Source organism: Oreochromis niloticus, linkage group LG9 (assembly GCF_001858045.2).
Source record: "Oreochromis niloticus isolate F11D_XX linkage group LG9, O_niloticus_UMD_NMBU, whole genome shotgun sequence".
NCBI classification, from domain to species: Eukaryota; Metazoa; Chordata; class Actinopteri; order Cichliformes; family Cichlidae; genus Oreochromis; species Oreochromis niloticus.
The window spans coordinates 6,863,648-6,876,911 of record NC_031974.2 but is presented as its reverse complement, the minus strand read 5'-3'; the positions used below and the strand labels follow the sequence as shown (position 1 = coordinate 6,876,911).

At 46.4% G+C, this 13,264-nt stretch overlaps 1 protein-coding gene across 1 annotated transcript; it reads right to left on the bottom strand.

The window, feature by feature from the left end:
* Positions 1-7,857, bottom strand: LOC112847883 (zinc finger protein 726-like). Its single transcript, XM_025910488.1, has 3 exons — positions 7,836-7,857; positions 1,996-2,592; positions 1-1,854 (listed from the first exon to the last, which is right to left on the bottom strand). Exons 1-3 carry the CDS (start codon positions 7,851-7,853, stop codon positions 1,228-1,230), a joined length of 1,242 nt encoding a protein of 413 aa, XP_025766273.1. The 5' UTR covers positions 7,854-7,857; the 3' UTR covers positions 1-1,227.
* Positions 7,858-13,264: the final 5,407 nt, after the last annotated feature.

Sequence of the window (13,264 nt, the reverse complement as noted above, 5' to 3'; positions counted from 1 at the left end):
TCGAACCCCAGAAGCAGGTACTATTTAATATACAAAACCTGAGAAACAGATGAAAGGCTGCTGAACACGGATGCAGAGCAGGCGAGGAGGAGCTCCGTGGACAGATTCATGTTTATATAACTGCTCGATCATATATTCAGTCAGAAGTAAAACTTCACTTTCCAAGGATCAGGTCTCCAGAGGAAACGCCTCACTCCAGCTGACAGAGGTGAACATTCAGGATGAGGGGAGATACCAGTGCCGCACCAGCACCATCAGTGAAATGTTCATCATCCTGAATGTGGACGGTAACAAAACTCTTTTTTAAAAAGACAGGAAAGACTAAAGCTGCCACATTTACAACCGACGCAAGAAATTGAACCACAAACAACCTGAAACAACATCATGAACTCGTATTATTAACTAAATAATTATAACAGTCTGAGTTGTTACTACAATACCTAATCAGTGATGTGGTTATTCAGCATTGTCATTACCAAATCATATGACCTCTGACCTTTGACTTATAATTGTTAAAGTGTGTCAGAGGAATTCAGCTGAGAGCCAAAAGGACTTTCTGAGGTTTGAAGCCCCGAGGCCTGTCTGTGACACCAGGACTGATCCAGAGTCATTTTTATCACACTTCAAATACATAAAGAATACATGACATGTTACATCATTAATCATTATCTGTATTTAGAAATGCTGTGTCAAAACACTAAGACAAATGTTATATTTTACTGTGGTCTGAGATTCATGTTTACATGATTTTTGTTTAATTAAATCATGTTAACATGAAATAAACAGAAAAGGAAAATTGTGACAACAAAATCTCTTTCTGACTTCTTTAGAAATATATTTTTCTTTTGGTTTTTTTATTCTTAGTTTTTTTTTTCCAGCTCCAGTCCGTAAAGTTAATCTCCAACAAGTAGGACAAAGGATCACCTGCAGCTCAGACGGGATCTACCCTCAACCTGAGCTCACCTGGTCCACCAGCCCTTCATCCAGCATCACCAACAACAACACAACAGCCCATCAGACTGACCAGCAGCTTTACAGCATCAGCAGTTCTCTGATGCTTCCAAACAGTGACATGGATCTGAATTACATCTGTGCAGTCAGCACTGGCAGAAACAGGAAGAGAGCAACCTTCAGAAAAAGAGATTATACATCCATCTAGTGGAACATTTTCATCAGATCTTTACAGGAGATTCCATCTGAACTCTGTGGAGCCTGATCTCAAGGGTTTTAAGTCTGACACTGAGAGGATCTTTCTGTCTCTTCAGATTCACTGTGATCCAGTGATGGGAGTGATTTCAGCCCTGAGTGATCACGCTGATGTTTGCACAGAGCAGATAATTTAGTAAATGTTTTGGCACATTGGTAACAGTGAAACAGTTCATTAGTAACGTGGGATCGTTTGTGTTTGGAGTATGAACTGAGATTCCTGAAGCTCTTATCACACTGGTCACAGCTGTAGTTTCCTTCCATGTGTGCACGTTCATGATTGTTACGATTACCTGATTGTGAGAAGCTTTTGTCACAGTTTCTGCACTTGTATGGTTTCTCTCCTGTGTGGACTCGTTTGTGTAATTTAAGCTGACCTGCAGTGGTGAAGGATGACCCACACTGATCACAGAGGTGCTTTTTAACCCCACTGTGAATCAGTTCATGTCGTTTTAACTCAGCTGATGTGGGGAAGCTTCTCCCACATTCTTTGCAGTATTTCACTTTGTCTCCAGTGTGTCTACGTTTATGTTTTTTTAGGGCAACTTGCCAACTGAAAGTTTTTCCACAGAGGTCACAACGAAAGTCTTTCCCACCACCACAGTGATGACAGGGTTGAGAACTGGATCCATCTGTGTCGCTCTGCTTCTAAACAAAGACACAAAGACAGTGTAAGTCAGTCGTTCAACATTTTTATCCTGAACGTCTCCTGAAATAAAGAGCATCTCTGCAGACGTCCAATTACATTTTACTGTTTCAGTTAACACAGATAAAAATAAAAATACATACTTCACAGTAACTGCACTTGTAGAGTCTCTTTCTGGTGTGGATCTGTTGGTGTTGTCTCAGGTAACGTGGAGATTTAAAAGTCTTCTCACACAGGTCACATTTATAAGGTCGTTCCTCAGTGTGGGTCAACATGTGGCATTGTAAATGCCTGTTGGTTGTACACTGTTTGCCACACTGATCACAGCAGTACACATCATGTCCGGTGTGAATGCGTAGGTGTGTATTTCGGCTCTCTATCCGGCTGAAAGTTTTTCCACACTCGTCACAGCTGTATGCCTTAATTCCAGAGTGGGTAACTAGATGCTTCTGTAAGTAGCTACTTTGAGTAAAAGCTCTGCCACACTGATCACAGCTGAACGCTTTAACTCCACTGTGGATGAGTTGGTGTGTTTTTAGGGAACCCTTCAAGGAAAAAGTCTTTCCACACAAGTCACAGCTGAACGGTCTCTCTCCAGTGTGGATGACCTGATGCTGTTTTAGTGAAGCCTTCCCAGTAAAATCCTTCCCACACTCGTCACAGGTGTATGTTTTCTCTCTCTTTCTTCTGTGAGGTTTGTCGGCCTCCTGAGAGCGCTGACTTCTCGCTCCATGTTGGTCCTGCAGTGACAGAGATACAAACAGAGGCAGTGAGTGAAATGCAGTCGTGGAACAAACTGAGCCTTCAAACTCCCTCCATTACACTAGTTTTAAACCTGAAGTTGGAGTGTGGCACCAAACACCTTAAAGGGCTCTTAACCCCACCTGCTGGTAGTTCCAACACATTACATCCAACCTGGTGCTAAAAAAAATTCATGACTGTTCAAAGGTTTCACTGCAGAAAACATTGGATTAATTTTTGATTAATGGCGATTAAATGTCTTTCATTTTCGATCTATATTAAATCGCATTTCAATTTGTATGAGCAAAAAATTTTTTAAAAAAAATTCTAAAAAAACGGAAAATATACACACTTAATGTGTTTACTGCCTGATATCGGGCTACCGTTGTGGTGCTTTGGACGTATATTTTTTGGGGTGATGGACCAATATTGAGTCTATTTGAACAACAATCATACCAATATTATTATTATTAATATTGTTATTATTATTAATACTACTACTACTACTACTACTACTACTACTACTAATAATAATAATAATAATAATAATGTACTTCCACAGCAGGTATTTTATCCTGTCTTCCTTTTTTCACCCCAACCGCTCTCTGCAGATGGCCCCGCCCCTCTGTGAGCCTGGTTCTGCTGGAGGTTTCTTCCTGTTAAATGGGAGTTTTTCCTTCCCACTGTCGCCAAAGTGCTTGCTCAAAGGGGGTCATATGATTGTTGGGTTTTTTCTGTATGTATTATTGTAGGATCCACATTACAATATTGTGGCGAGCTCAGTCACGGAGGAGACAAAGGTTTCTTTGGGAGCACCCGTTTATTTACAACCGGCCCAGAACACTGCCGCTACCTCCCTCCTCAGCGCGGCAACCACACATAAACAACAAAAAAAGGCGCTCTCTCATCGGAAAACAGTCGCCGAGAGAGCGCGTCACTCATCACCATGACAACAGTAAACAGAACTATAATAACAAAAACCCCAGAACAGCCCTGACCCGCTACATAGCCCCCACCTAAGGGGTCAGTCGTCCCCGACAGCCCCATTACCCCACACAAAGTCCTGTACGTGTCCAGGTGCCTTCTTCTGGCGCACCGGCCGGTCTTGACCGGCGAGGGAAAAGTCACTCGGATCAGAACCTGGGGTGTCGCCAGCATCCCCTGCCCCGGCATCTGCCAGAGCGAGCGGTCGATACAGTGAAAGCCTGTCCCGGTGCAACTAGGGATGGGTATTGATAAGATTTTAACGATTCCGATTCCATTTTCGATTCTGTTTAAGGATTCGATTCTTTATCGATTCTCTTATCGATTCTTGTTTTTAAAAAGGAGAACACTAAGGTCGATTAGCTTAGAACTGTTTTATATCTTCTCTTTCAACAAGATAGAAATTTAGGAGTAACATGGCCTTACAAACCCAACAGTGAGATCTTAAGAGATCCACAGCCTACAGCTCTTCAATGGGGTGTCACAGGGTCCCCGGGGAAAATTGTAAACGTAAAATAATAAAATAAATATTCTTCTGTAGCAATAACAAAGTATAACATAAATTATTCTGTAGCAATTACACATGAATATCCAGTAATGTCCCTGCCTACAATTAAACACATTCACTTACCATCTGCTGTGGCAAATGGCTGCAAGGTTTTGACCACAAACTAGTCACTGCTCGGTGACATGCGGGCCTGAAAAGAGACGCTACCGGTAGACTGCAGCGACAACTGCCAGCGAGCACCAGCTAGACTCTGTCTGTCTGTCTCATCATGGTCACCTAAATGCACAATGGCAGGTTTTGTAATAAAGCAGATCGCGCTAACATAATATGCACTGTTAGTTGATTATTTACCTGCCGTATTAACGAGAGATGACGTGCAGACGTTACCGCTGCTGTTGCTGGGTTGAGATTCACGAGTCCGGAGCGGAATTAAAGACATTCATTTAAGTTCATCGCGTGTTTTGTGAGCAAATGCTTTTGCATATTCGTAGTGTTTCCTCCCTTAATGAAATATCTACTTTGCAAGTATTGCAAGTTGCCCTGAACGGATGACAATCCGTTCTCGTAAAGTATAAACAAACTTTTAAGCGTTTGAGCCGCTTAGGCGCCGTGTTTCCTGCCGGGTACGCTCCGACGCTCCGCAACGTAGTGACGTCATTTGGGGCGTCTGGAATCGATAAGGGAATCGTTTGCAAAAATGGCAAACGATTCCAAGGAATTGAAACAGTGGGAACCGGTTTTCGATACCCATCCCTAGGTGCAACACCACCATGCGTCCCGGGCCTGGCATGCGGATACGGTACACCACTTCCGTTAGCCGCTCCACGACCTCCGCCGGCCCTTGCCAGTAACTGCACAGTTTGGGGGACACTCCTCTCTTGCGAACCGGGCAGTACACCCAAACCTTGTCGCCAGGCACAAAAGCCTCCCCCTGGCACTTGATGTCGTAGGCTCTTTTCTGCCGTACTCCGGCGCTGGCCTGGGCCTGGCGGGTGTAGTCGTGAACCACCTGCAGCCGCTCCCTCAGCCTCCTGTAGTAGTCCATCTCTGGCCCACCGTCAATCTCCGGCTCAGGGGGGGACCCAAACACCAGATCCACAGGCGTCCGGAGCTCCCGCCCAAACATCAAAGCGGCAGCCGTGCACTGGCTGGACTCCTGAACCGCAGTCCGATACGACCAAAGGACCAGGGGCAGATGTTGGTCCCAATCCCGCTGGTGGCGGCTGGTGAGTATGGCGAGCTGGGTAGCCAGTGTGCAGTTAAAACGCTCAACCAAGCCGTCACTTTGCGGGTGGAGCGGTGTGGTTCTTGTCTTCTCCACCCCCAGCCGCCGGCAAATCTCCCCGAAGACCTTCGATTCGAAGTTGCGCCCCTGGTCACTGTGGAGCTCAGCTGGGACCCCAAAACGGGCAAACATCTCCTCCACCAGCCTCTCTGCCGTCGTCGTCGCACTCTGGTCCTGCACCGCGTAGGCCTCCGGCCTATTTGTGAAATAGTCCATCGCCACCAGCACGTACCGGTTCCCTGACTCCGTAACGGGGAAAGGCCCTAGGACGTCCACTCCCACTCGCTCCATCGGGGCCCCCACCAAGTACTGCTGAAGGGGGCAGTGGAGCGTTGAGTGGGGCCCTTCTGCGCCGTGCAGGTGTCGCAGCAGTGCACGTGAAGTTCCACATCCCGTCGACAGCCAGGCCAGTAGAACCGTCCCCTGAGGCGGTGGAGAGTTTTGGCGGTCCCATAGTGGCCTGCCCCCACCAAGCCGTGGACAAGCTCAAGCACCTGCGACCACAGCGACCGAGGCACCAACAACTGCAGGAGATCTCTGCCCTGACCGGGGGCCCACCATCTCCGGTACAGGAGGCCGTCGTGGGTCTCCAGGTTGTTGTGCTGGGAGTAGTAGGCCTTCACCTCAGGCTCCTGACCCGACACCCCCGTCCAGTCTGGGCGTTGCGCCGCCTCCAGGCAGGCCCCCAACTGAACCAACGTCACGTCGGCCTCCTGCTCCCGCTTCAGCTGCTGCGTTGTCAATGGGAGCCACCCCCCTCCGCTGGCTGTGGCCTGAGCAGTAGCCACCCCCAGCGCCTCCTGGGCCCGCTCCTCCTGTCGCAGACAGTAGCGGCACTCGACGGCCATGCAGGGCCGTCTGGAGAGGGCATCAGCGTTGCCATGCTGCCGACCGGCCCGATGCTGGATCTCGAAGTCGTAGCCCTGAAGGACCTCCAGCCAGCGGGCCACCTGACCTTCTGGGTGTTTGAAGTTCAGGAGCCAGGTCAGAGATGCATGGTCGGTGCGCAGGAGGAACCGGCAGCCGTGCAGGTATGGCCGGAAGTGCCGCACCGCTAGCACTACGGCCAGCAGCTCCCGCCGGGTCACACAGTAGTTCCTCTCGGCTTGCCCCAGAGCACGGCTGAAGTATGCCACCACTCGTTCTCCGGCCTCGCCCTGCTGGAAGAGGACCACTCCGACTCCTACATTGCTAGCGTCAGTGTCCACAATGAAAGGTTGCCGGGCGTTGGGGTAGGCCAGAACTGGGGCTCTGGTGAGGGCCTCCTTCAGCTGTGCAAAAGCCGCAGCGCAGGCATCACCCCAGCCAAACGGCTGGCCCTTGTCAGTCAGGCGGTGGAGGGGGCTGGTCATCGTTGCGAACCCCTTGATGAACCAACGGTAGTAAGAGGCTAGGCCCAGGAAGCTCCGCAGTTCTTTGACGTTCGAGGGAGTCGGCCAGTCCCGGACCGCAGCCACCTTTGCGGAATCGGTGGCGATACCTTGAGCGCTGATCACATGGCCCAAGAACGTAGTCTCTCTCGCCAACAGCCGGCACTTCGCAGGGTTGAGCCGCAGCCCAGCTTGACAGATGGCGCTGAAGACCTCGCTCAGGTGAGACAGTGCACTGTCGAAGTCGCCACCGTGCACCAACAGGTCATCCAGGTACACAACACAGCGGCTACGAGGGATGTTCACGAGCACCCTCTCCATCAGCCTCTCAAACGTCGCTGGCACATTGCAGAGCCCAAATGGCATGACCCTGAACTGCCACAGCCCCTGTCCAATGGTGAATGCAGTCTTAGGCCTTGCTTCGGGGGCTAGCTCCACCTGCCAGTAGCCGCTGCGTAGGTCGAGGGAGCTGAACCAGCTGGAGCCGGTAACGTAATCCAGGGCCTCGTCGATCCGTGGAAGTGGGTACGAGTCGTTCTTGGTGACTGCATTGAGGCGGCGAAAATCCACGCAGAACCTCGAGCTGCCATCCCACTTCTGACACCAATGTGGCGAGCTCAGACACGGAGGAGACAAAGGTTTCTTTGGGAGCACCTGTTTATTTACAACCGGCCCAGAACACTGCCGCTACCTCCCTCAGCGCGGCAGCCACACATAAACAACAAAAAAAGGCGCTCTCTCACCGGAAAACAGTCACCGAGAGAGCGCGTCACTCATCACCATGACAACAGTAAACACAACTATAATAACAAAAACCCCAGAACAGCCCTGACCCGCTACAATATGAAGCACCTTGAGGTGACTATTGTTGTGATTTGGTGCTGTATAAATAACACTGAATTGAATTGAAAATTAAATTAATAACACTACTACTAATAATAATAATAATAATTGCTTGTGACTTCTTAATGTTTGTAAACACAATTTTAAAATACATACTACATTATAATATACAACACAGTCATATAACAGGTTGGGAGTATGAGAGTTTTAGACGTGACTGATTATTTGGTGAAACTGTGATATTTTCCTCACCTTCTGTGTTGAGCTCATTGTTTCCTCTGTAGTGACTCAGCTGAGTCCAGATGGCTGAAAATGTTCCTCTGCTGCTCCGTCAGACTCTTCTCCTCCTGCTGATCAGCTGGGACACAAAACAGATCTTTGTTAGGCTCCACACTGCACTGAAGAGTCAAAGTGTCTCATATGTTCATCTGACAACACAAAGTACAAATTTCACTCTGATTGCTTGTAGAAATCTTGTGAGACGTGTTGTGCTGCAAAGTGAGGGAACTCTCTCACTCACTTATACTTCAGGAGGAACTTTGTGACATTGGCTCTAATATTCTAAGCAGCCCTTTACTATGACAGGGCCAGAAAGTCCTATTTGAAGGTTTGGGAGAAGGACCATGTTAAAGGTGGATTGGGGTTTATACACTTTGTTATGATACAGGTAAGGCTGTAAGAGCCTGAGAAGGTGTCCTGAATGAAGCTCTAAAACCAGTTTTCAGCTAACGACTCTGCTTCAGTCTGGAAAACAGCAACTACAAGTTTAAAGACTCCATCAACAATTCACACCCAGCCAACAGCCTGAACAGCTCCTCCTGTGGTTTCCACAAACAGGGACAGACCTGTTACTCCCCCACCCCACACTTTCAACTCCTTCAGCCCCCCAGTCCCACCACCTCCACCATTCCTAAAAGTTTGATTCTTTTCATCTGGACGTAGCTTTTGCAGTAGGAGAAACATTTCATCACTCATCCAAGTGACTTCTTCAGTATCAGCTGACTGCAGCTTTCCCCAATCTTCAACAGTTCATTTGCATAATGACTGAAACGAGCACCACTGAACTCCCCAACTCTCTGTGAATGGTACTCATGGGCCGTTTATCAATGCCCAAGTATGCGAGTACGTACTCGCGTTCTCGGTGAGTACGTACTCGCCGAGAACGCACGGGAGTACGTACCCGCCGAGAACACGAGCACGGACTCACGATATGTACAATTGGAACACCTGCGTACGTGATGATGTCACAGGTCCGGAGTTTTTACTGCCGTCCCCTCTTAATTTAACTGTGAGTAACATGTTATGAAGCTTAACTTTAATCACAGCCAAACCGGTTTACTCAGGAACAAATAAAACACTGAAATAAACCAAACATTAACATTTAGAAGTGATCTAAGTGACTTATATATCATTTTTAACCTCAGTAGTGAAACCTCTATTAATAAAAATAGTGTACATGTACATACGTGTACATACCTTAATAAAAACAAGCAGGTGAGATGTTAGAACGCTTTTATTTCTATTCTAGTGGACACTCAATACTATAGACAGCTGCTGGGGTTTCTTTAACCTGAGTAGTGAGAAGTCCGCGAGGGGGGGGTTGAAAACGATGTGCCGGGAGTCCGCTGTTGAGTTTTGGACGAAATGCATTCTGGGATATTTAGCTGTCCCAAGTCCACACCGATGCATGCTCGATAAAACGGGCGGATCGAGAACACATCCGGGACTTTTTCGCGTTCTCGGCGTGATGCGTACTTCGAATTGGAACAGTACTTGGTCTCCGACTGATGACGTATCACGAGTACACGAGAACGCAAGTACGCACAAGTACGCATATTGATAAACGCCCATGGCCATTGATCAGCAGTCTTTAATTAATGAGCCTTGATCAGTGGTTTCAGTGCTTTCCTTCCTGCTTTGACTGCAGCTGTGTTTGACACAGGAAGACATTATTACATTCTTCACACTCTCCTGCACATTAACCAGCACAATATATTTTTATTCTCTGTGCTTTCAAATATGAACACTGTTTACTTTCATCTGTTTCATTAGTTTTTCTTAACATCTTCCTGTGCATCACTTTACAGCAGCCAGACTCATTAAAATGAGACTTTGTAGGAGTTCACTTCCTCTCATGTGTTCATCCACAGCAGCTGCACAAAGTTTATTGTGACCCTGATACTGCAGCAGATCGCTCTCATCCATTTCCTGTTATCACTTCAAATAGAAATGAGGCTGTAGAGGTTTGGTGCAGGCAGAAAAACAGCTGCAGGGACAATGAAAAGACTTTTCTGCTCCAACTTTCTGTCAGCAAACGCTCAACTTCTCCCAGCATGCTGAGCTAATGATTAGTTGGTGTTTTTCTCCAAACACTCTCTCACTCTTCTCTCAACGTGTTGACAATAAACTGTGAACAGACACCGAGGAGAGCAGCAGAAGACCTCATTCAGGAGCTAAACTCAACATGAACTGAACTCACAGTAAAGTTAGCTCGGTGCTTACCTTTAGATGAGCCCACAAACCGAGAGAAACTCCGTGATGAAGCTGGAACTCTTTCCAAACACAGGAAACAGATCAGGGAGCAGAGACCCACGTGGTTCACGCTGATCTCAACTACGATCCAGGAGACAAGGGTGGGCAGATCGATGCAGATATCGATCCAAACTGGTACTACTTTAGTCTCTTTGGATGAAGAAACAGCTCTCTGTACAAACACCTCGGGCGTTTATCAATATGCGTACTTGTGCGTACTTGCGTTCTCGTGTACTCGTGATACGTCATCAGTCGGAGACCAAGTACTGTTCCTATTCGAAGTACGCATCAAGCCGAGAACGCGAAAAAGTCCCGGATGTGTTCTCGATCCGCCCGTTTTATCTGCTCTTGTGGGGTTTTATCGAGCATGCATCAGTGTGGACTTGGGACAGCTATATGTCCCAGAATGCATTTCGTCCAAAACTCAACAGCGGACTCCCGGCACATCGTTTTCACCCCCCCCCCCCCCGCTCGCGGACTTGTCACTACTCAGGTTAAAGAAACTCCAGCAGCTGTCTATAGTATTGACTGTCCACTAGAATAGAAATAAAAGCGTTCTAACATCTCACCTGCTTGTTTTTATTAAGGTATGTACACGTATGTACATGTACACTATTTTTATTAATAGAGGTTTCACTAGTGCGGTTAAAAATGATATATAAGTCACTTAGATCACTTCTAAATGTTAATGTTTGGTTTATTTCGGTGTTTTATTTGTTCCTGAGTAAACCGGTTTGGCTGTGATTAAAGTTAAGCTTCATAACATGTTACTCACAGTTACATTAAGAGGGGACGGCAGTAAAAACTCCGGACCTGTGACATCATCACGTACGCTGGTGTTCCGACTGTACAAATCATGAGTCCGTGCTCGCGTACTTGAGAATTGAGAAACGGCCCACGAGTCCGTGCTCGCGTTCTCGGCGGGTACGTACTCACCGAGAACGTGAGTACGTACTCGCGTACTTGGGCATTGATAAACGGCCCTCCTCTCGTGGATCATCCTCGATTTGTTTCGCCCATCCTTCTTCTTCCTTTTCCTAGAAATTGTATTTGTTGTTGTCAAACAACAAAATGGTGAATTACCGCCACCAACTGGTGTGGAGTGTAAACTGGAACATCGACCCTCAAATTCTTCCAAACAATTTACTCTATTTTAAAAACTGGAATAAGGCCTGATAACTTTCACTTCTTGAGTCCTTTTGCAGTAAATCAATAAGATTTACTGCATGGGCCATGTTGGTAACTGGTGTTCATGTTTCAAGTTCTCACTGTGATTTACCTGGTTACCGAAACTTTCTTGTGCTGCAGTTTCTGGATTAATCTTGGCTCAAATCCTTGGTTCATGCTCTACCTTCAGATTCAGGATACCAAGCAATAGTGATGGATAGATGAGGCCTCGTGAAGCGTTTCAGCACATTCCCCAAACTGTATCGATACTGTGTCGACACAGTGTTGCTGTTTTGCTCCATACTGACACCTGCTGGACCTTAAATATCATTGCAGGCAACTGACTTGAGACTCACAACAGACACTGATTCAATGACCTAGTTATACTTGTACACTGTAAGGTATTGTACTTTGCATGCAATCATTTTATACCTTTTACATTTCAAATATTGTAGACATTTAAAATATAGTGTGAAAGAGATTAAGTGAAAATTAAAATAAAAGTATTGTGAATGTAATATTACCCATTTAAATGTAATTGACTCAGAGTTTATTATGAATTTTTATTCAGAAAAATAACTTTATCCAATGTTTTCTCTTGCGTTTATTTGACACCATTTCCCCAGCGTTGGAAAACACACGCTCACAGGGCACAGATGAAGCTGGGGTACACAAAAACTGTAAAGCCAGGTGGAAAAAGTTCAGATAAGATGTCTTCCTATTCCCTCAGTACGTTAAAGGATCCTCTGATGTTGGAATGTTTCCCTCCACAAAGTAGTGCTGGACCTCAATGATGGAGTCCACTGTTACATTGTTGGTTTGTCTGCCACAGGTTTTCTGAAAGAATAAAAAATGCATGGCTGTTTTAGTTTTTGTCATCTACTCCAAATTAGTACACATGAGCATCAAAATAAATGTACGGATAAGCTGATAATACTGAACTTACCTGGAACAGGGGACTGCTCTGATGAAGGTCCAGGCTGTGGCTCAGATGTTGTGGGGGCAATTACTGCAGACCACTCCATTTTCACTCGTTTGAGTTCCTCCGCATGTTTTTTGACTATCAATACCTTGATGGTCTGAAGATGAAACTAAATTAAATCAGTATGCAGGACTTAACATCAGCTACCTGATGAGACATTGTCTATATAAACCTTTCTGGTTGGCAAAACGTATGATGGATCAAGGACCTGAACCAGCTCTCTGAACCCCTCACTCTCCACAACACTAAGGGGTTGGCAGTCCTTTATAATAAATTCAGGCCTGCCTGGTCCAGAACTGTCTTCCTACATGCTTGATTTCAAAATAATAAAACACATGCTGCTCAATGTCTATACAGGCCCACGAGTGATCATTCTTGGTGTGTTTGTCTCCTCATTTTCATGTTTGGCTCTGTGATACCTAAACATTGAGGAGGTGCTTTTGTTTGTGTAAGAAAGCTCCTCACAACAGATGCGACATTTAACTTCCATAAAATAAAATAAATGCACTGCAAGTCACATTGCTGTTTAGATTACACTGAAACAAAAACAAACAGTTACCTTATTTGCAGTTAACAGGTCGAAATGATCGCACACAGCAGAAACTTTTCTTTTTCATTCGGGCTCCATTTTGTTATGGAGAGAGATGTATTTTTATCGTTGCGGGAGTAACTTTATCTTTTGGTGGCGACTCATTCCGTTGGCAGAAGCAGATGTGGTACCTTTTAAAGACAGTTTGGCGCGTTGGCAATGAGCGATACAGCAGCTGTATCTATTACGTGACTTTTTCTTAAAGCGACACGAGCACCGATACAGGCTTCGCCTTGTCAGCTTGATACATGAGCCGGTGCGTCAGTGTTGCTGGACCCATCACTACCAAGCAATCATTCTGAAAATCACTCTGTGCCTCACCTGCCTGCCCTCCTGCCATCACACTCCTTCTGAGGACTCCGGATCTCAGGTCAACCTTTCAACACCATTCAGCTCCGATGGATTCTCGTC

Bases quoted from the DNA above. Each gene is read 5' to 3' on its own strand.
- LOC112847883 (XM_025910488.1), bottom strand. The intron at 1,855-1,995 runs GTATGTATTTTT...GTCTTTGTTTAG, and splicing joins ACAAGTGCAGTTACTGTGAA to AAGCAGAGCGACACAGATGG.